The 21512-nt window shown below is 46.6% G+C and overlaps 1 protein-coding gene and 1 long non-coding RNA gene across 3 annotated transcripts in view; both read left to right on the top strand.

Moving 5' to 3' along the window:
- Positions 1 to 20084, top strand: part of CD99 (CD99 molecule (Xg blood group)) — a 30956-nt gene extending 10872 nt beyond the window's left edge. The window contains exons 2-10 of one of the 2 annotated variants that reach the window (XM_059680025.1): positions 2293 to 2322; positions 3002 to 3046; positions 3946 to 3990; positions 5717 to 5785; positions 10540 to 10584; positions 13603 to 13683; positions 15998 to 16111; positions 18502 to 18558; positions 19406 to 20084. In XM_059680025.1, coding sequence (XP_059536008.1) covers positions 2293 to 2322; positions 3002 to 3046; positions 3946 to 3990; positions 5717 to 5785; positions 10540 to 10584; positions 13603 to 13683; positions 15998 to 16111; positions 18502 to 18558; positions 19406 to 19431 — 512 coding nt within the window. In that variant the 3' untranslated portion in view covers positions 19432 to 20084. The remainder of the gene's footprint in view (positions 1 to 2292; positions 2323 to 3001; positions 3047 to 3945; positions 3991 to 5716; positions 5786 to 10539; positions 10585 to 13602; positions 13684 to 15997; positions 16112 to 18501; positions 18559 to 19405) is intronic. The other variant, XM_059680026.1, reaches the window with a different exon arrangement.
- LOC132224887 (uncharacterized) overlaps positions 1 to 21512 on the top strand; it is a 133035-nt gene that overhangs the window by 74111 nt on the left and 37412 nt on the right. The gene's annotated exons all lie outside the window — the stretch shown is intronic.

The raw sequence follows: 21512 nt of genomic DNA, 5'->3' as shown, positions 1-21512 counted from the left end.
CTATATCTATATCATCTATATCTATATGTATATCATCTATATCTGTATCTATATCTATATCTATATCTATATCATCTATATCTATATCTATATCTATACCTATACCTATACCTATACCTATATCTATATCTATATCTATATCTATATCTATATCTATATCTCTATCTCTATCTCTATCTCTATCTCTATCTCTATCATCTATATCTCTATCTCTATATCTATATCTATATCTATATCTATATCTATATCTATATCTATATCTATATCTATATCTATATCTATATCATCTATATCTATATCTATATCCATCTATCATCTATATCTATATATCCTAGAGGCCTGGTGCACAAACTCATGCGCTGGTGAGGTCCGGCCGTCTCGCCCTGAATGGGGGACGACAGGGGTCAGGGCCGGCTGGTGGGAGGGGCCGCGGGAGGGTGAGGGGCGGGCCGATCGGGCCTGGACCGGGCAGCTGGCCGCCGCAGTGCGTGTCCTAGCAACCGGTCATTCTGCCACTGGGTCGCTGGGCTTTTATCTATACCGACTAGAGGCCTGGTCCAGGTACTCCTGCACCGGTGGGGTCCCTCGTCCTGGCCAGCGCCCTCTCGCAAGCCGGGACCCCTCGGGGGATGTCGGGGAGCCGGTTTCGGCCCGATCCCCGCAAGCCAGGCCGAGGGTTTGGGGTGCGGGTGAACCGGATTCGGGTCCGACAGCGCCCCAGGAGCAACCTAAGATGCAGCTGGTTTCACCAGGAATCACACTCTCTCCTTTACTGGTCAGAGCGTCTGGCCCCTGGTGGTCATGGCATGTCATAGCTACCGGGCGAACGGTTTGACGGTCGGATGGTCGGACGGTCGGACTATCGCTTAGGTTTTTATAAATATACTAGAGGCCCCGGTGCACGAATTTGGGCACCAGTGGGGTTCCACGATCGGGGCCGGGGAGGGACGCGGGGGTTGGCCAGCCAGGGAGGGACCTGGGAGGGCTCCAGGGCGTGTCCGGCCCGTCTCACTCAGTCCCGATCGGCCGGCCCCCGGCAGCAAGCTCACCTATCGGTTGGAGTGTCTGCCCCCTGGTGGTCAGTGCACGTCACAGCGACTGGTCGACCGGTCGCCTGTCTGCCCCCTGGTGGTCAGTGCACGTCATAGCGACTGGTCAAATGGTTGACTGTGCCCCCTGGTGGTCAGTGCATGTCACAGCGACTGGTCGACCGGTCGCCTGTCTGCCCCCTGGTGGTCAGTGCACGTCACAGCGACTGGTCGACCGGCCGACTGTCTGCCCCCTGGTGGTCAGTGCGCGTCATAGCGACTGGTTGACCGGTCCACTGTCTGCCCCCTGGTGGTCAGTGCACGTCATAACGAGCAGTTGAGCGGCCTTAGCTGATCATTAACATACTACGCTCTGATTGGTTGAACTGGACACTTACATTTTAGGCTTTTATTCTATAGGATATTTAAAATATATTTTTATTGATGTCAGACAGGAAGGGAGAGGGAGAGAGAGAGAGAGAGAAACATCCACAATGAGAGAGAATCATGGATCGGCCGCCTCCTGCACGCCCCCTACGGGGGATGGAGCCCGCAACCCGGGCGTGTGCCCTTGACCGGGAATCGAACCCGGGACCTCCTGCTTCCTAGGTCGACGCTCAACCACTGAGCCACACCAGCCGGGGTGTTCCTCACTATTTTGACTTCTGCGAAATCCATCGATTGTTTGATATAAACACGGACATTCCTTTTAGGGGTTAAAGTGACTATTTAGAACGAGTTGTGGGCTCGATCCCCAGTAGGGGGCGTGCAGGAGGCGGCCGGTCCATGATTCTCTCTCATCACGGATGTTTCTCTCTCCCTCTCCCTTCCTCTCTGAACTCAATAAAAACATACTTTAAATATCCTATATAATAAAAGTCTAATATGCTAAGTGTCCGGTCGGCCGGTCGGCCGTTCAACCAATCAGAGCGTAATATGCTAATGAGATGCTAAGGCTGCTCAACTGATCGCTATGACGTGCACTGACCACCAGGGGGCAGACAGTCAACGGGTCGCTGTGACGCCCACTGACCACCATCAATAAAAATTTATTTTAAATATATTTAGAAATATATTTAGAAATGTCTTTTCTCTGTGAGACATCACAACACATTCCGATGTTTCCCAAAACTTCAAAGTAACCCCCACACACCTCACTGTCTCGTTTCCTTTAAAAAGAAATTAAAAAAAAAAATTCTTTTCTTCCTTTCCAAGCCTGGTTTGCTTTTTTCCTGATTTCTCACACGGACTCTCTTTCTTTCAGGTGATTTCGACTTAGCGGACGCCTTTGATGGTGAGTCACATGGACAGCATTGCATTTTTATTTTGTTTCTTTAACCGTTGGTACTAGTAGACTTTTTACGACGTGGAGGTGGAAGAATACATTGGGATTTTTTAAAAAATATATTTTTATTGGTTTCAGAGAGGAAGGGAGAGAGCGAGAAACATCAGTGATGAGAGAGAATCATGGATCGGCCGCCTCCTGCACGCCCCCAACTGGTTGGGGATGGAGCCCGCAACCCGGGCATGTGCCCCTGACCGGGAATCGAACCCGGGACCCTTCAGTCTGTAGGCCGACGCTCTATCCACTGAGCCACACCAGCTAGGCCTCATTTTTATTAAAAAAAATTTTTTATTGATTTTTGGAGAGGAAGGGAGAGAGAGAGAGAGAGAGAGACGCTGGTGATGAGAGAGAATCATGCATCGGCCGCCTCCTGCACGCCCCCTCCTGGGAATCGAGCCTGCAACCCCGGGCAGGTGCCCTGGACCGGGACTCGAACCCATAACCCTTTGGTGGCCGGGACAACATTGGAACCGGCTGAGCTACCCAGCCAGGGCCACACCTGTGGAAATGAGCACCTAGAAAGTTTTGACTCTATATTTTTATTTATTTTATTTTATTTTATTTTTAAATGGAGCCCGGTGGAGAGGTGACCCTGTGTGACTGACGGTGGAATGTCTTTTCTCTGCAGACGGCCCCAAGAAGCCCACACCTACGCCAAGGAAACCCAGCTCCGGTGAGAAGCAGATGTCCGTGGGGCGCCAGAGAGGGAGGGGAAAACCATTGGGGGTCCCTGTCCTCGGGCCCAGAGCTGGGAGAGACGTAGACAAGTGTGAAGACAGTGGATTCGGGGGGCTGTGGAGCCAGGCCAGTCCGTCCTGTGAATTGCATGGTGCCGTCCATTCTCCTGAAAAGGGTGGTGATGATTCTCGGAGATACGATTCGGTCCTGCGGACAGTCTTTCTGGCTTTCCTGGCTTTTATTTAAAAAAAACACAAACGCATATTTTTATTGATTTCAGAGAGGAAGGAAGAGAGAGAGAGAGAGAGAGAAACATCGATGATGAGAGAGAGAATCATGGACCGGCCACCTCCTGCACGCCCCCCACTGGGGATCGAGCCCGCAACCCGGGCCTGTGCCCTTGACCGGGAATCGAACCCAGGACCCTTCAGTCTGCAGGCCGACGCTCTAGCCACTGAGCCACACCAGCTAGGGTTAATTTGACTATTTTTTTAAATTTTTTTTCTATTGATTTCAGAGAGCAAGGGAGAGGGAGAGAGACATCAAAGATGAGAATCATGGATCGGCTGCCTCCTGCACGCCCCCTACGGGGATCGAGCCCGCAACCCGGGCCTGTGCCCTTGGTCGGAATCGAACCCCGGACCCTTCAGTCTGCAAGGCCGACGCTCTATCCACTGAGCCACACCAGCTAAGGCTCTTGGTATTTTTTTCATCGGAGGGATGCATGATGGGAAAATTGACTGGGGAAGCGGGTGTTTCCATGGAGATCCCGGTCAAGAAAATTATGTAGCGATTTGGGGAATGCAGCGTTTTCTCCAACGAAAGATTTTTTTCCCTTTGATTTCGCCCCGACCCCTGAACTTGGGTATTAAAAGCTATTTCTCCCTTTTTTAGGCGATGACTTAAGTTTAGAAGATGCCTTGGGTGGTGGGGGACACAGTAAGTACCTTTGTTTTTCTTATTTTTTTAAATTTTTTTCTATATAGATTTTTATTGATTTCGGAGAGGAAAAGAGAGGGAGAGAGTGAGAGAGAGAGAGAAACATCCATGCGGAGAGAGAATCACGGATCGGCCGCCTCCTGCACGCCCCCTACTGGGGATCGAGCCCACAATCCGGGCATGTGCCCTTGACCGGGAATCGAACCCGGGACCCCGCAGTCCCCAGGCCGATGCTGTATCCACTGAGCCAAGAAGGCGAGAGCTATTTCTTTGTTTCTATTGGAGACACGTGAACGTCACTATTGCAGGCGGTAGACGATGGAAAGCAGCCCTCAGGTGGTTGATGGTCTATGGCCATTTGCATATTTAGAGCATCATTCGAGGGCCATACAAAAGTGCCCACTTAAAAAAAAAAAATTAGCCTGCTAGCACCACTGACAAGAGCTAAGATCAGGAGGCCAGCCCAGGTGCCCATCCATAGACGAGTGGATAAAAAAGCTGTAGGACATGTACGCCGTGGAATAGTACGCAGCCCTGAAAAAGGTAGGATCTCTCACCCTTTGGGGCCACATGGAGGGACCTGGAGAGCATGATGCTGAGTGAAATAAGCCAGTCGGAGAAAGACACGTATCACATGATCTCACTTTTACATGGAAGCTAATGAACCAAATAAACTGATGAGCAAAATAGATCCAGAGACATGAGAGCATGGAACGGAGTGTGGAATCTCAGAGGGAAGTTGGAGGTGGGTTGGTGGGTGGGAGGTAGTTAGCCAGGGACCTTGTATGCATCGATGCGTCACCCACGGACACAGACAATAGGGGGGTGAGCGCCTAGGGTAGGAGGTGGGGGTGGGGCCAGAATGGAGGGGTCAATGGAGGAATCATGGGGGACCTATCTAGTACTGTCAACAATAAGGAATTATGTATTTATTCATTTATTTTTTATTTTTTCAAGAGAAACGATTTTAGGTATAAAAATATTACACGCAACCGACATCAATATTTCAAGGAAAATGATTTTAAATATAAAGATATTACACGCAACCAACATTAATATTTCAAGGACAAAGATTTTAATTCCCATATAATAAAAGGCGAATATGCAAATCGACCAAACGGTGGAACGACCGGTCGCAATGACGCGCACTGACCACCAGGGGGCAGATGTTCAACGCAGGAGCTGCCCGCTGGTGGTCAGTGCGCTCCCACAGGGGAAATGCCGCTCAGCCAGAAGCTGGGATCACGGCTGGCGAGCGCAGTGGCGGTAGCGGGAGCCTCTCCCGCCTCCTCGGCAGTCGGACATCCCCTGAGGGCTCCCGGGCTGCGAGAGGGTGCAGGCTGGGCTCAGGGACACCCTCCCACCCCGCACCCCAAGTGCATGAATTTCGGTGCACCAAGGCTCTAGTCTAATAATATTACCACAACTGTACTTACCTAGTATAATGTCACAAACATTGTAGGAAATAAAGAATTATTTTTTTAAAAAAATTAGCCTGCTATATTGGTTCCAATGTTGAGTGCACTCACCCCCAAAGTGTTGGCAAGGCCAGACGACTCCATGGGCCTTCTTTGGCTCACAGATGGGGAGTTCCCCACCCCCAGTCTACGGTTTTCCCCACCCAGGCCCCGGATCGCCGGGTAAACCGTTTATCGGCAAATGCGTGCTGCGCGCACTTCTTTCCTGGAAATTTCTCCTGATCGCAATTCTGCGCTTTCGCCAACAGGTGACCCAGGAATTCCTGCTCCCCCGAGGCCCAAACCGAATCCGAACCCAAAGCAGCCAGAAACCTCAGGTAAGACCCTAAAGTGCTTCTGGTCGAATTGGTATGTTTTTGTTTTTTTTTTTTTTTTGCAGGAAACTGATTTTTTTCCCACGTCATCTGAGAAGGGGATGAATTCAGATTTGCATGTGCTGACTGCTCTTCTCTGTTCAGGGAAATTCCAAATTTCCAGCAGGGGGAGACACTTTTCAAAAGGATACTTTTGGTTTTATTTGCATGGGATTTTTTTTTTTCTAATTTGCATTTTTATGGATGTCAGAGAGGAAGGGAGAGGGAGAGGGAGACAGGAACATCCGTGATGAGAGAGATTCATGGATCGGCTGCTTCCTGCATGCCCCCTACTGGGGATCGAGCCTGCAACCCAGGCACGTGCCCTTGACCGGAATCGAACCCGGGACCCTTCGGTCCGCAGGCCGACACTCTATCCGCTAGGGCCTTTATTTTTGCTTAAATTTTCGGGTAGCCAGTCTCCTCACTGGTTCATTGATTTACGGCTATTAATGATCCCCAGTGATTTATTATGGAAATATCTACCCACTTATTTGTGCCTTTGAATATTCTTAACAGTATTTTTAAAAAAAAACTTTATTGCTGAAAGTATTACAGATGTCACTCCCTTCTTCCCTCCATTGACCCCCTCCATCCAATACCTGCCCCTCCCTGGCCTTCACTGCACTATTGTTTGTGTCCACGTTTAAAAGCATTATTATTGTTAAAGTTTTCTTTATTCTCTTAATATATTTTATTGATTTCCGAGAAGAAGGGAGAGGGAAAGAGAGAGAGAGAGAAATATAAATAATGACAAGAGAATCGTGGATCGGCCGCCTCTTGCACGCCCCCTACTGGGGATCAAGCCCACAACTTGGGCCTGTGCCCTTGACCGGGAATCGAACCCGGGAGCCTTCAGTCTGCAGGCTAATGCTCTAGCCACTGAGCCGAACCGGCTAGGGCAATATATATATATTTATTTATATCTTTATTGATTCCAGAGAGGAAGGGAGAGAGAGAGGGAGAGAGAAACATCCATGATGAGACAGAATCATGGACCGGCTGCCTCCTGCACGCCCCCCACTGGGGTCAGAGCCCGCAACCCGGGCCTGTGCCCTGACCGGGAATCGAACCCGGGACCTCCTGGTTCATGTGTCGATGCTCAACCACTGAGCCACACTGGCCGGGCGTTAACAGTATTTTTCGACAAGCAAGATTTTAAATGCATTTTTCATGGTGTCTTTTATGCTTTTGTAGTTTCTCTCTCTCTCTCTCTCTCTCTCTCTCTCTCTCTCTCTCTCTCTCTCTCTCTCTCTCCTCTCTCTATGGCTGTTCTTTTAACTTCAGAATCATTTTGTCACGGTTCGTCTCTCCTCAGGGGAGAAATGACCCACCTCCCCTATGTTTTTTTTTTCTTTCTTCTTTTGAATTGTTCACGACTACAAACGGATTTGCAAAATGCTGACCCGTTTGCCAAATGGAACGTGTTTTCCTTGGGGATTCAATGATGTAAATTCTTTTCTCATTTATTTTTTTTTTTTTCCTTTAAATGCGTTTCTCAACGGCGGTGCCCTGTTTCTGTTTATTTCTGGGGCTACGTTTTCTGTCCATCTGTTTTCTGATCATTTCTGTAACGAAGAAAATTACTTTTACAGGCTTTGGTTTTTTTTAAAGAAATATAGACACTTAACGGCGAGCAGCCTTTTAACGTTTAACGGGTTCTCTTCGCTGGTTAGCTTTTCTAAGAGGATGGTCATATGATGGGGCCATGATGTTTTTTAACAATATATATATTTTTTAAAAAAATATATGGATTTCAGGGAGGAAAAAAAGAGGTTATAGAGATGGAAACATCCATGATGAGAGAGACTCACGGATCGGCCGCCTCCTGCACGCCCCCTACTGGGAAGGGGTCAACAGTGCACTTGGCCTTTTGTTTTATTTCTTTCAACCCGTGAATCTGAAGGTTTGCACTGAAGGAGGTTCTTATAGAAAACTAGAGGCCCGGAGCACAGAATTTGTGCAATGGGGAAAGGGTCCTCTCAGCCCGACCTGCACCCTCTCGCAATCTGGGACCCCTGGCTCCTAACCACTCGCCTGCCTGCCTGATCGTCCCTAACCACTCACCTGCCTGCCTGATTGCCCCTAACCACTCACCTGCCTGCTTGATCGCCCCTAACCACTCACCTGCCTGCCTGATCGCCCCTAACCACTCCCCTGCCTGCCTGATCGCCCCTAACCGCTCACCTGCTTGCCTGATCGCCCCAACCACTCGCCTGCCTGATCGCCGCTAACCACTCACCTGCCTGCCTGATCGCCCCTAACCACTCCCCTGCCTGCCTGATCGCCCCTAACCGCTCACCTGCCTGCCTGATCGCCCCTAACCACTCCCCTGCCTGCCTGATCGCCCCTAACCGCTCACCTGCCTGCCTGATCGCCCCTAACCACTCCCCTGCCTGCCTGATCGCCCCTAACCGCTCACCTGCTTGCCTGATCGCCCCTAACCACATCTGCCTGCCTGATCGCCGCTAACCACTCACCTGCCTGCCTGATCGCCCCTAACCACTCACCTGCCTGCCTGATCGCCCCTAACCACTCATCTACCTGCCTGATCGCCCCTAACCACTCGCCTGCCTGCCTGATCACCCCTAACCACTCACCTGCCTGCTTGGTCGCCCCTAACCACTCACTGGGGGGCAGGGCCAGCCGGGATGAGGGGCCGTGGTCATTCTGGTTGTTCTGCCATATCGGTCGCTGGGCTTTTATTATATAGGATATACCTTTGGCCCAGCCAGTGTGGCTCAGTGTTTGAGCATCAACCTATGAACCAGGAGGTCAGGGTTCGATTCCAAATCAAGGGCACAGGCCCGGGTTGCAGGCTCGATCCCCAGTGGGGGGCGTGCAGGAGGCAGCCGGTCCATGATTCTCTCTCATCATTGGATGTTTCTCTCTCTCGCTCTCCCTTCCTCTCTGAAATCAATAAAATATCTTTAAAAAATTATACATATATATATATATATATATATATCTTTGCCTTCATGCCATCGTCTCTAGTTGGTCAGGAAAGGTTTTCGTAAAAAGATGGATTAAGTTTGGTGGGTGTCCGCTAGCTGCTGGTTTCGTCTGAGGAGCCGTTCCCAAATCCAGAGCCTTCCCGGGTGATGACTAAGGCGTCTGGGCTGGGCCTGGCGGATGCAGGCGTGGTCGTGGTGACTCCGGGGCCACGCTGTCCAGGCCGATATCACCTGGGGTGATTGAGTTCTTCCTCAGGTCACACCCTAACCCAGAGGTCGGCCAACCCATTAGTCAACGGAGCCAAATATCAACAGGACGACGATGGAAATTTCTTTTTCCTTTTTTTTTTTTTTTTTTTTTGGCTGTGGCCCAATAGAACTTTGATTAACCGATCCCCCTATATCCTTAAATAATATTATACCACTTCCAAGTATATATATATATATTTTTTTAAATATATTTTATTGATTTTTTACAGAGAGGAAGGGAGAGAGATAGAGAGTTAGAAACATCGATGAGAGAGAAACATCGATCAGCTGCCTCCTGCACACCCCCCACTGGGGATGTGCCCGCAACCCAGGTACATGCCCTTGACCGGAATCGAACCCGGGACCCTTGAGTCCGCAGGCCGACGCGCTATCCACTGAGCCAAACCGGTCAGGGCAGATTTTTTTTTTTTTTAAAAATAAGAAAAAATGATGATTTTTATTGATGCGTGTATTGACAGTTCCTGCCCCTCTCCATATCTTTAATTCCTTCTCCTATCATTTTATTCTGCTGCCTCAGTCGGCATGAGGATGGCCGGAGTCATGCGGGGCTGGTTACACATGAAATCTCTTTAGGGGAGCCGGAATTTTTTAAACTTAAACGATATAGGCCGGTTCATTGTGATTCACTTCCTGAGGGGGACGCCTCAGGCTTAGGAAGAGCCGCGCTCCAGGGGCCAGAGAGCCGCCGGTGGCTCTCGAGCCGCACCTTGCAGACCAGGGTGCCTAACCTGAGCCTTACGTCAGTCAGCTCATTCTCCTGGGGCGGGCGCACCATCCCCCCAAAGATTGTATAAAATTTGGGTTTGTGTCCCGTTTTGCTAACATCTTTTATTTATTTTTATTTTATTTTTATTGATTTCAGAGAGAGGAAGGGAGAAGAGAGAGAGATAGAAACGTCCAGGATGAGAGAGAATCATGGATCGGCCGCCTCCTGCACGCCCCCTGCTGGGGATGGAGCCCGCAACCCGGGCCTGTGCCCTTGACCGGGATTCGAACCCAGGACCCTTCAGTCCGCAGGCCGACGCTCTATCCACTGAGCCACACCAGCCAGGGCTCATCTTTTTTTTTTTTTTTTTTTAAATATATATTTTTGTTGATTTCAGAGAGGGAGAGAGAGATAGTAGCATAGATCGGCCGCCTCCTGCACGGCCCCCCTACTGGGGGTCGAACCCGCAACCCGGGCCTGTGCCCTTGACTGGGAATCGAACCCTGACCTCCTGGTTCCTGGGTCGATGCTCAACTACTGAGCCATCCCATTGGCCAGGAATGCAACCTGCTGTACCACTGAGCCACACTGGCCGGGGCTGTGTCATTGCCTTTTTTTGGGGGGGAAAAGATGACCAAAAATTCATGCCCGGGTGGGGTCCGCCCCGATCTGTGTTGGTTTCTAATGGCGTTTCCTTCGGGCCAAGATATTGGGGGACTCACCCCCCCAGCCCCCCCAAGAATGGCAATACGATAGATGACACTGTTTTTCTTTTGTTCTTTTTTCAGGTGGATTTTCAGATTCCGACCTCCTGGACGGGACCTCAGGGGGAGGTAGGATTATTCATCCCTTTTGTCGCTCTTCTCCATCGACAGGGGCACCGCGGTTATCAAACGTCATTCCTTCCGGAAGGTTCCTGGAGAAGCGATTTGTCTGAAAGTCGAATCGTTCCCCCCCTCTGCCCCCGACGTTAGGAATCACGTGAATGAAATGAATCCGTTCCGGACCCCAAAAATGGTCCCCTGTGTTGTAACCTCCCTTAGATATAGGACACGTCGAATGTAATGTGTGTTTTTTTTTAATTTAATTTTAATTTATTTATTTTATTTAATTTTAAAGAATATCGATCAGCTGCCTCCTGCACGCCCTCCTACTGGGGATGTGCCCGCAACCGAGGTCCATGCCCTTGACCGGGATTCGAACCCGGGACCCTTCAGTCCCCAGGCCGACGCTCTAGCCACTGAGCCACACCGGCCAGGGCTCATTTTTATTTTTAAAATAGTTTTATATTGATGTCAGAGAGGAAGGGAGAGGGAGAGGCAGAAATATCCATGATGAGAGAGAATCATGGAGCGGCCGCCTCCTGCACGCCCCCTACTGGGGATGGAGCCCGCAACCCGGGCACGTGCCCTTGACCGGGAATCAAACCCGGGACCTCCTGGTTCCTAGGAGGATGCTCAACCACTGAGCCACACCGGCCGGGCAAAAATGTAGAGTTTAAAAATTACGTAATTTAATGTAAGTGCAGACATGAATGGTCTCCGGACTGGCCAGCAAGGTTTGGACATGGAAACACGGGTTATCTCATGACCAGGCAGCAAGATGTTAATATATTTTATACTAAAATATCTATATATCTATATATCTATATATGTATGTATATATAGATATATATATATATGTATGTATATATAGATAGATATATATATGTATATATAGATAGATATATAGATATAGATATATATAGATATAGATGTAGATATAGATATAGAAATATGTAGAGATATAGATATAGATATAGATATAGAGATATGTAGAGATATAGATATAGATATAGAGATATGTAGAGATATAGAAATAGATATAGAGATATGTAGAGATATAGATATAGATATAGAGATATGTAGAGATATAGAAATAGATATAGATATAGATAGATAGATATAGATATAGATAGATATAGATATAGATATAGGTATAGATAGATAGATATAGATATAGATATAGGTATAGATAGATAGATATAGATATAGATGATATAGATATAGATACAGATATAGATATAGATATAGATATAGATATAGATATATAGATAGATATAGATATAGATATAGATATAGGTATAGATAGATAGATATAGATATAGATATAGATAGATAGATATAGATATAGATATAGGTATAGATAGATAGATATAGATATAGATATAGATATATATTTTATACTAGACCAGCCATGGCGAACCTTTTGAGCTCGGCATGTCAGTATTTTGAAAAACCCTCACTTAACTCTGGTGCCGTGTCACCTATAGAAATTATTTTGATCTTTGCAACCACAGTAAAACAGAGACTTATATTTTTGATATTTATTTTATATATTCCAATGCCATTGAACAGAGAAAAATCAACCCAAAAAAATGAGTTCGCGTGTCAGAGGTTCGCCATCACTGAGCTGCTAGTCCTTGCGTTGTAATTTTTAAAAAACATATTTGTACGCCCTGGCCGGTGTGGCTCGGTGGATAGAGCGTCAGCCTGCGGACTGAAGGGTCCCAGGTTCGAATCCGGCCAAGGGCACCTGCCTGGGTTGCGGGCTCCATCCCCAATGGGGGACTTGCTGGAGGCAGCCCATCCATGACTCTCATCATTGATGTTTCTCTCTCGCTCCCCTTCTCCCTTTCTCTCTGAAACCCATAAAGAAATATATTTAAAAATAAATATTTGTATTGATATCAGAGGGGGAAGCGAGAGAGAGAAACAGCCATGAAGAGAGAGAATCATGGATTGGCCGCCTCCTGCACGCCCCCGACTGGGGATGGAGCCCGCAACCTGGGCATGTGCCCGTGACCGGGAATCGAACCCTGACGTCCTGGTGCCCAGGCCGATCGGCGCCTAACCACTGAGCCGCGCCGGGCGGGTGGCATTGTCCCTTCAGCCTCGAATCTGACCGATGCCACGTGACTCGAACCCGGGACCTCCGGGTGCCCAGGCCGCTCGGCGCCTAACCACTGAGCCGCACTGGCCGGGCGGGTGGCATTGTCCCTGCAGCCTCGAATCTGACCGATGCCGCGTGACTCGAACCCGGGACCTCCGGGTGCCCAGGCCGCTCGGCGCCTAACCACTGAGCCACACTGGCCGGGCGGTTGGCATTGTCCCTTCAGCCCGAATCTTACCGATGCCACGTGACTCGAACCCGTGACCTCCTGGTGCCCAGGCCGATCGGCGCCTAACCACTGAGCCACACTGGCCGGGCGGTTGGCATTGTCCCTTCAGCCCGAATCTTACCGATGCCACGTGACTCGAACCCGTGACCTCCTGGTGCCCAGGCCGATCGGCGCCTAACCACTGAGCCACACTGGCCGGGCGGTTGGCATTGTCCCTTCAGCCTCGAATCTGACCGATGCCCCGTGACTCGAACCCTGACCTCCTGGTGCCCAGGCCGATCGGCGCCTAACCACTGAGCCGCACTGGCCGGGCGGGTGGCATTGTCCCTTCAGCCTCGAATCTGACCGATGCCACGTGACTCGAACCCTGACCTCCTGGATCCCAGGCTGAGCGGCGCCTGACCACTGACCCACACCGGCCGGGCGGGTCGCATTCTCCCTTCAGCCCGAATCTGACCGATGCCGCGTGACTCGAACCCGGGACCCCCTGGTGCCCAGGCCGATCGGCGCCTAACCACTGAGCCACACTGGCCGGGCGGTTGGCATTGTCCCTTCAGCCTCGAATCTGACCGATGCCCCGTGACTCGAACCCTGACCTCCTGGTGCCCAGGCCGATCGGCGCCTAACCACTGAGCCGCACCGGCCGGGCGGGTGGCACTGTCCCTGCAGTGTGTCTGTCGCTGTGTTACAGCCGGAGCTGGAGGTGCAGGTGGCGGCGGGGACGGCGCCGGTGGCGGAGGCGGCAGCCCGCGGCATGAGGGCGACGGGCAGGGTACGTACCCCTGGTTTTCCGACACCTTGTCTCTGTTATTTCGTTTTTTTAAAAAAAAAAATACGTTTTTTTTTTTTAAAAAGAATTGCTATAGGGACTTAAGTGTAATTTCTTTCTTGCATTATTTGTGCGTTTTATTATGAATCTAATTGTAGTCTTTCTGATGTACACGGTGAATTTGTAGTTAATGAATTAAATTTACATTTAATCAAAAAAATACGATGTTTTAAATGGAATTTTATTTTTTTATTTTATCGTGGTTTTTCTATCTCTTTTTTTTTTTTTCAAAATATTCTCACCCGAGAATTTATGTGTTCGTATTTTATTTTTTTGGTTTATTTATTTGTTTTGTTTTTCCATTGCTGTTTTAGAGGGAGTGGAAGAGAGGGGGAGAGAGAGGGAGAGAGAGAGAGAGAAACACATCGATTGGTTGCCTCCGGCACCCCAATACTTTAATTTTTTAAAAATATATTTTATTGATTTTTTACAGAGAGGAAGGGAGAGGGATAGAGAGTTAGAAACATCGATGAGAGAGGAACATCGATCAGCTGCCTCCTGCACATCTCCTACTGGGGATGTGCCTGCAACCCAGGCCCATGCCCTTGACCGGGATTCGAACCCGGGACCCTTCAGTCCGCAGGCCGACGCGCTATCCACTGAGGCAAAATGGCTAGGGCTGGATGTTATTTATTTTTAATTTTTAAAAAATAATTTACTTTTATTTAATTTTTATGTTTTTAATATATTTTTATTGGTTTCAGAGAGGAAGGGGGAGGGAGATAGAAACACCCATGATGAGAGAGAATCACGGACCGGCTGCCTCCTGCACGCCCCCCAACTGGGGATGGAGCCCGCAGCCCCGGCCTGTGCCCTGGACCGGGATTCGAACCCGGGACCCTTCAGTCCGCAGTGTGACGCTCTGTCCACTGAGCCACACCAGGTGGCGCTGGTTGGCCTTTTAAATCTTGTAAACAGGCGTTGAACCTGTGTTTGGGGAATATTAGTGTTTTATTTTCATTTATTTTGTTTTTTAATTTTAATATGTTTATTTATGTATTTTTTTTCCCAGTCAGAAATTTATTTTGTTTTGTTTATTTATTTTTTTATTGCTTAAAGTATTACAAAGAGTATTCCATATGTCTCCTTTTTTTTTCCACGCCGCCCTTGACAATCCCCTGGCCTCCCCTACCCCACAGTGTCTTATGTCCATTGGTTATGCTTATAGGCATGCATACAAGTCCTTTGGTTGATCTGTTACCCCCCTACCTCCTGCCCCCCAACCCTCCCCGGCCTTCCCGCTGCAGTCTGACAGTCTGTTCGAGGCAGCTCTGCCTCTGTATCTATTTTTGTTCATAAGTTTATAATGGTCCCTATTATCCAGAAATGAGTGAGATCATGTGGTATTTTTATTTATTTTTTTGTTTATTTATTTTACTTTTTGTTTTATTGATTTATTTTGTTTTATTTTATTTATTTATTTTTGTTTTATTTCTTTTGTTATTTAATTTTAATATTTTTGTTTGTTTTTTGTTTTTACTTATTTTATTTTTATTCATTCACTTATTTCATTTTATTTATTTATTTTGTTTTATTTATTTAATTTCATTTATTTTTTTATTTTTTTTATTTAATTTTAATATTTTTGTTTATTTTTTTTATTTATTTTATTTACTCGTTTATTTTATTTATTCATTTTGTTTTATTTTATTTATTTATTTTGTTTTATTTATTTAATTTATTTTTGTTTTATTTATTTTGTTTTTAATTTTCATATTTTTATTTATTTTTTTATTTTACTTTTATTTATTTTTTCTTTCTGTTTATTTATTTTATTTTTATTTATTTATTTTGTTTTATTTTATTTATTTATTTTAATTTATTTTTTGTTTTATTTATTTTGTTTTTAATTTTCATATTTTTATTTATTTTTTTTAGTATTTTATTTTTATTTATTTTTCTTTCTGTTTATTTATTTTATTTTATTTTTATTTATTTATTTTGTTTTGTTTTATTTATTTATTTTAATTTATTTTTTGTTTTATTTATTTTGTTTTTTAATTTTTTAAAATGCTGCCCAGTGATGGGGTACCTTCTAGGTACCCCCCGTGATCTATCCCCAACCTCCTTTCTCAGGCGGGGGGTGGGGGGTGGCAGAGAGAGAGAGAGAGAGAGAGAGAGAGAGAGAGAGAGAGACACCGCTGTGAGAGACACACACGGACGGGTTGCCTCGGGCAGCCTCCGCCGCCCCTTCCCCTCTGGCCCTCCGTCCTCCCCTTGACTGTACCCCCAAACCAGTGCCCGTGTCCTCCCGCAGGCGAACCCCAGGGGGTGATCCCCGGCATCATCGGGGCCGTGGTGGTGGCCGTGGCCGGGGCCATCTCCAGCTTCATCGCCTACCAGAAGAAGAAGCTCTGCTTCAAGGGCAACGGTAAGGCCCTGCCGGTGTGGCTCAGGGGGCAGAGCGCCGGCCTGGAGCCCGAAGGGTCCCGGGTTCGAGTCCCGGTCCAGGGCACACGCCCGGGGTTGCGGGCTCCATCCCCAGTAGGGGGCGTGCGGGAGGCAGCGGATCAATATTTCTATCGCCCTCTCCCTTCTTCTCTCTTACGAATCAATAAAAAAAATATATATTTAAAAGAAAAAAAAAATATTTAAGCCTGTATCTCTCTCACATCAATGTTTCTCTCTCTCTCTCTCTCTCTCTCTCTCTCTCTCTCTCTCTCTCTAAAAATCAATAAAAATTCTCTTTTGAAAAAATGTGAGGAATATGGCCGTAGCTGGTGTGGCTCAGTGGATAGAGCGTCAGCGTAGGGACTGGAGGGTCCCGGGTTCGAGTCCCGGTCAAGGGCACAGGCCCGGGTTGCGGGGTCCATCCCCAGCCAGTAGGGGGCGTGCAGGAGGCGGCCGGTCCATGATTCTCTCTCATCATCGATGTTTCTCTCTCTCTCTCTCTCTCTCTCTCTCTCTCTCTCTCTCTCTCTCTCTCTCTCTCTTTCTCCCTTCCTCTCTGAAATCAATAAAAGTATATTTTAAAAATTTAAAAAAACCATTCAACAAAAACTCTTCTTTTAAAAACACTTTTTATTTAAAAAGTATATGTTAAAATAATATATTTTAAAAATATATTTAAAAATGGGGGGGGGATGAGGACACATTTGTAATACCTTAACTAATAATAATAATAATAATAATATATATATATATTTAGAAATATATATTTTTTAAAAATTACAAAAAAAGGAGAATAAGCCTCATTTTTTTTTAAAAAAAGGAAAACAAATCTCTAAAATTTATACGAACTGACCGGAAAAATCATAGCCCCCACACCAGTGTCAAAAAATCGCAAAAAAAAAAAAAAACCCAAAAAAACAAGGAATTTGAGAAGCAAATTCAAGAGCAAGCAGACAGGCCCCCGGGAGGCCCCCCTGAGCTGTGGTTTCGGGGGGATGGGTAGGGAGGAGGGGGGTCCCTTTAGCCCAGCGGTTCTCAACCTGTGGGTCGCGACCCCTTTGGGGGTCCAACGGCCCTTTCCCAGGGGTCGCCTGAGACCGTCGGAAAACACATCCATAATCACATATTGTTTTTGTGATCGATCACTGTGCTTTCATGATGTTCCATGTGTCACCATGAAATCCATCCTGCAGATCAGATGTTTCCATGACGATTCGTCACAGCAGCCACATGACGGCGATGACGTAGCCACGAGAATAATGTTATGGTTGGGGGTCCCCACAGCATGGGGAGCTGTATTCAAGGGTCGCGGCCTTAGGAAGGTTGGGAAGCACTGATATAGATATAGACATAGATATAGATATAGATGATATAGAGATAGATATAGATATAGATGATATAGCTATAGATGATATATAGATATAGATGATATAGAGATAGATATAGATATAGATGATATAGCTATAGATGATATATAGATATAGATGATATAGAGATAGATATAGATATAGATGATATAGCTATAGATGATATATAGATATACATGATATAGAGATAGATATAGATATAGATGATATAGCTATAGATGATATATAGATATAGATGATATAGAGATAGATATAGATATAGATGATATAGCTATAGATGATATATAGATATAGATGATATAGAGATAGATATAGATATAGATGATATAGCTATAGATGATATATAGATATAGATGATATAGAGATAGATATAGATATAGATGATATAGCTATAGATGATATATAGATATACATGATATAGAGATAGATATAGATATAGATGATATAGCTATAGATGATATATAGATATACATGATATAGAGATAGATATAGATATAGATGATATAGCTATAGATGATATAGAGATAGATATAGATGATATAGCTATAGATGATATAGAGATATAGATGATATAGAGATAGATATAGATATAGATGATATAGCTATAGATGATATATAGATATAGATGATATAGAGATAGATATAGATATAGATGATATAGCTATAGATGATATATAGATATAGATGATATAGATATAGATATAGATGATATAGAGATAGATATAGATGATATAGATATAGATGATATAGATATAGATATAGATGATATAGATATAGATGATATAGATATAGTGATGAAGCAGCAATGAAAATAATGTTATGGTTGGGGGGTGTCCCCACAGCACGAGGAACTGCATTCAAGGGTCGCGGCATTAGGAAGGTTGAGAACCGCTGGTTTAGCCCAAGAAATAGCATCGCCTCTGTCTTCTCTTTGCATTCACCCAATGGGTGCCCTGTTCTCATTTTTTCTCATTTTTTCTTTCTTTCTTATTTTTTTTTCCAGCTGAGCAAGGTGACATCAACTTGGAGAACCATCGCAGCATCAACGCGGAGCCACCAGGTGAGAAGGGACTGGCATTTTTTTTTTTAATCTTCTAAATGTTTTTTATTTTTTTATTATTTTTTAAAGATATATTTTATTGATTTTTTTTTTACGGAGAGGAAGGGAGAGAGAGGGAAAGATCGATGATGAGAGAGAATCACGGACCGGCTGCCTCCTGCACGCCCCCCTGCTGGGGATCGAACCCACAACCCGGGCCTGTGCCCTGGACCGGGAATCGAACCCCGGGACCCTCCTGGTTCACAGGCCGACGCTCAAACCACTGAGCCACACCGGCCGGGTCTTTGTCTTATTTTTTTCGAACTCTTCCTCGCGCATCTCTTTGTTCCAGCTCCAGTTGCATCACAGAATGAAGTGCGTTTAAATTTATTTATTTTTTTAAAATTATTTTTTCACTTCTATCGGATTAGGTCTAGTTTGGTCTGCCCGTGAGCAGGTTTCGAGCCCACTTACCTTTTATCTAAAATTGAGTCACCGCTAGTGAAACTTGGGAGACGTGGGGACGCTTGGTGAAATCTTATATATATATATTTTTTGAACTCTTATTATTATTTTTTTTTTAAAAAAACCCCTGTTTTTATTGATTTCAGAGAGGAAGGGAGAGAGAGAGATAGAAACATCCACGAGTGGAGAGAATCAGGGACCGGCCGCCTCCTACACGCCGGGAATCGAACCCGGGACCCTTCAGCCCGCAGGCCGGCGCGCTACCCACTGAGCCACACCGGCTTGGACATGAAATCTCTTTTTTTTCTTTTTCTTTATTTTTCTTTCTTTCTTTTTCTTTTTCTTTTTTCTTTTTTCTTTTTTCATGTGTGAAATCTCTTCTTGTCTCTCTGTCCCCCCGCAGTTCAACAGACGCTCCTGGCGAAATAGAATATCGGCGGCAAAAAAAAAACAACAAACAAAAAAAACCCAAAAAACGCCCAGTGTGTTCGCAGCAGGACTGCAAGGCGTCCCTGCTGTAGCCCCGAGGAATCCCTGCGAGTGGGCGGGGCCTGCTCCACCTGGGCCAGCCCTGGCGGGACCCACCTCACCTGGATCAGCCCTACCCGGCCCGGACCCGCCAGGAGCCGCCACACCCGCCTGGGGACCGGCCCGGTCTCGCCCTGCCTTTGCTCCAGTTGGATTCTTGCTCTGCGCAGGCGGCGCGGACCTAACCATTGAGCTTCCCGAGCCCCGAGGGACGTTGCTCTGGCCTCCCTCCTCCTCCAGGGCACGCCCCCTCCCGCGGAGGGGTCCCCACGCGAGATGGAAACGCGCGCCGGTCACACGCTCCCCCCGCCCCCGTCATTCAAATTCCCAGAATTCCTGTACATGTGTCTGCGTGTCCGGGTGTCCGCGGGGCCATGCCTGGGTGTGCCCGGCCGCTGGCAAATTTCACAAAAAAATCCCCCAAAAAACGGAAGGAGGGAGCCTTCCATCCTTTCGTCCAAACGGCTTTGGTGCCTGAGGATGTATTTAATTTTATTTTTGTTTTTTTTACATCCTAATAAAAAGGGGTGAGAAGCCACACGCTTTTAAATTTTTTTTTCCCCTTTTTTTTTTACTGAAATATCTTGCGACGGGGTGGCTTTTTCAAAGAGGCCACTGGAGACGGAGTGGGATGGAGATCACGGTCCCCGAAACACGCGCGGCCGAGCTAAGTGCTTGCTGGTTGCTCTGGGAAATAATAATAAATAACAATTATAATTAATTGTTATTATTATTATTATTTTGACCCTGTTCTCTCCACTTGTCTTCTCACATCCCAGACAGGGGCGTTCTTGGCGCTCAGACACTCCCCTGGATCTAGATACTCCCCTTGCACACAGGTCCTTCCCTGAGCGCAGATACTCCCCTGTGTTCAGATACTTCCCTTCGTGCAGATACTCTTCTGCGTTCAGACGCTCCCCTGTTTTTAGGCATTCCCCTTGGTTCAGATAATTCCGTGAGTGCGGAAACGCCTACGTTTAGACACTCCTTTGCACGTAGATACTCCCCTTTGCTCAGATACTCCCCGGCACGCAGATACTCCCTTCGCCCAGCTACTCCCCCGCATGCAGCTACTCCCCCTGAGTACGCTAACGGACTTGACACCCCCCTCCCCCCCAGATTCTGTCACTGGTCCCTGCTCCCCCTGCTTGTCCAAAAGACTGACGTCTGGCTTTTTTTGGGGGGGGGCATGTTAGCGACTTTTCTGCGTCTGACATCTTGAGCACGTTTGTGTCTATGAAATGAGGTAAAAAAAAAAAATTTGAGCCCGGCCGGTGTGGCCCAGTGGTTGGGCGTTGACCTATGTACCAGGAGGTCCTGGGTTCAGTTCCCGGTCAAGGGCACAGGCCCGGGTTGTGGGCTCCATCCCCAGTGGGGGGCGTGCAGGAGGCAGCCGATCCGTGATGCTCTCTCATCATGGATGTTTCTCTCTCTCCCTCTCCCTTTCTGAAATCAATAAAAATATGTATTTTTAAAAAAATATATATTAAAAAAATCACAGAGTGGTGGGTTTTGGAGTCAGGATAAAAAATTAACTACAAGGGGGATGTCAAATGGAACGTGCCAACAATTGGGGAATTGCACCATATTTTTCTCAGACTTAATGGATTTCATTGTTGTTGTTGTTTGGGGGATTGTGTGTGTGTGTGTGTGTGTGTGTGTTACTTTTACGTGGAACAGAGTCCAAATGAAATAAACAAACGAACAAAGAAGAATTTTTCTTTTTTTTATTATCATTTTTCATTTTTTTAAACTAGAACTTTTCTTTTTAGAATTTGTGTGAGAATGTTTTATAGAATACAGACAAATCGAGCTGCCTAACTAGAAGAATTTTTTCACAGTCAGGTGGGGCTTGAGGGTTATGGCCGTGGGGGCGGGGGTGGGGGGAGGCAGAGCAGGTTTTGGCAAAAGACACGCACTGAACCCTTTGCAACCACACCTGCGACCCCTTCGGCCAGCGACGGCGAACCTTTCGAGCTCGG

Source organism: Myotis daubentonii, chromosome X (genome assembly GCF_963259705.1).
Source record: "Myotis daubentonii chromosome X, mMyoDau2.1, whole genome shotgun sequence".
Classification (NCBI taxonomy): Eukaryota; Metazoa; Chordata; class Mammalia; order Chiroptera; family Vespertilionidae; genus Myotis; species Myotis daubentonii.
This window is presented reverse-complemented; position numbering and strand designations above follow the sequence as displayed.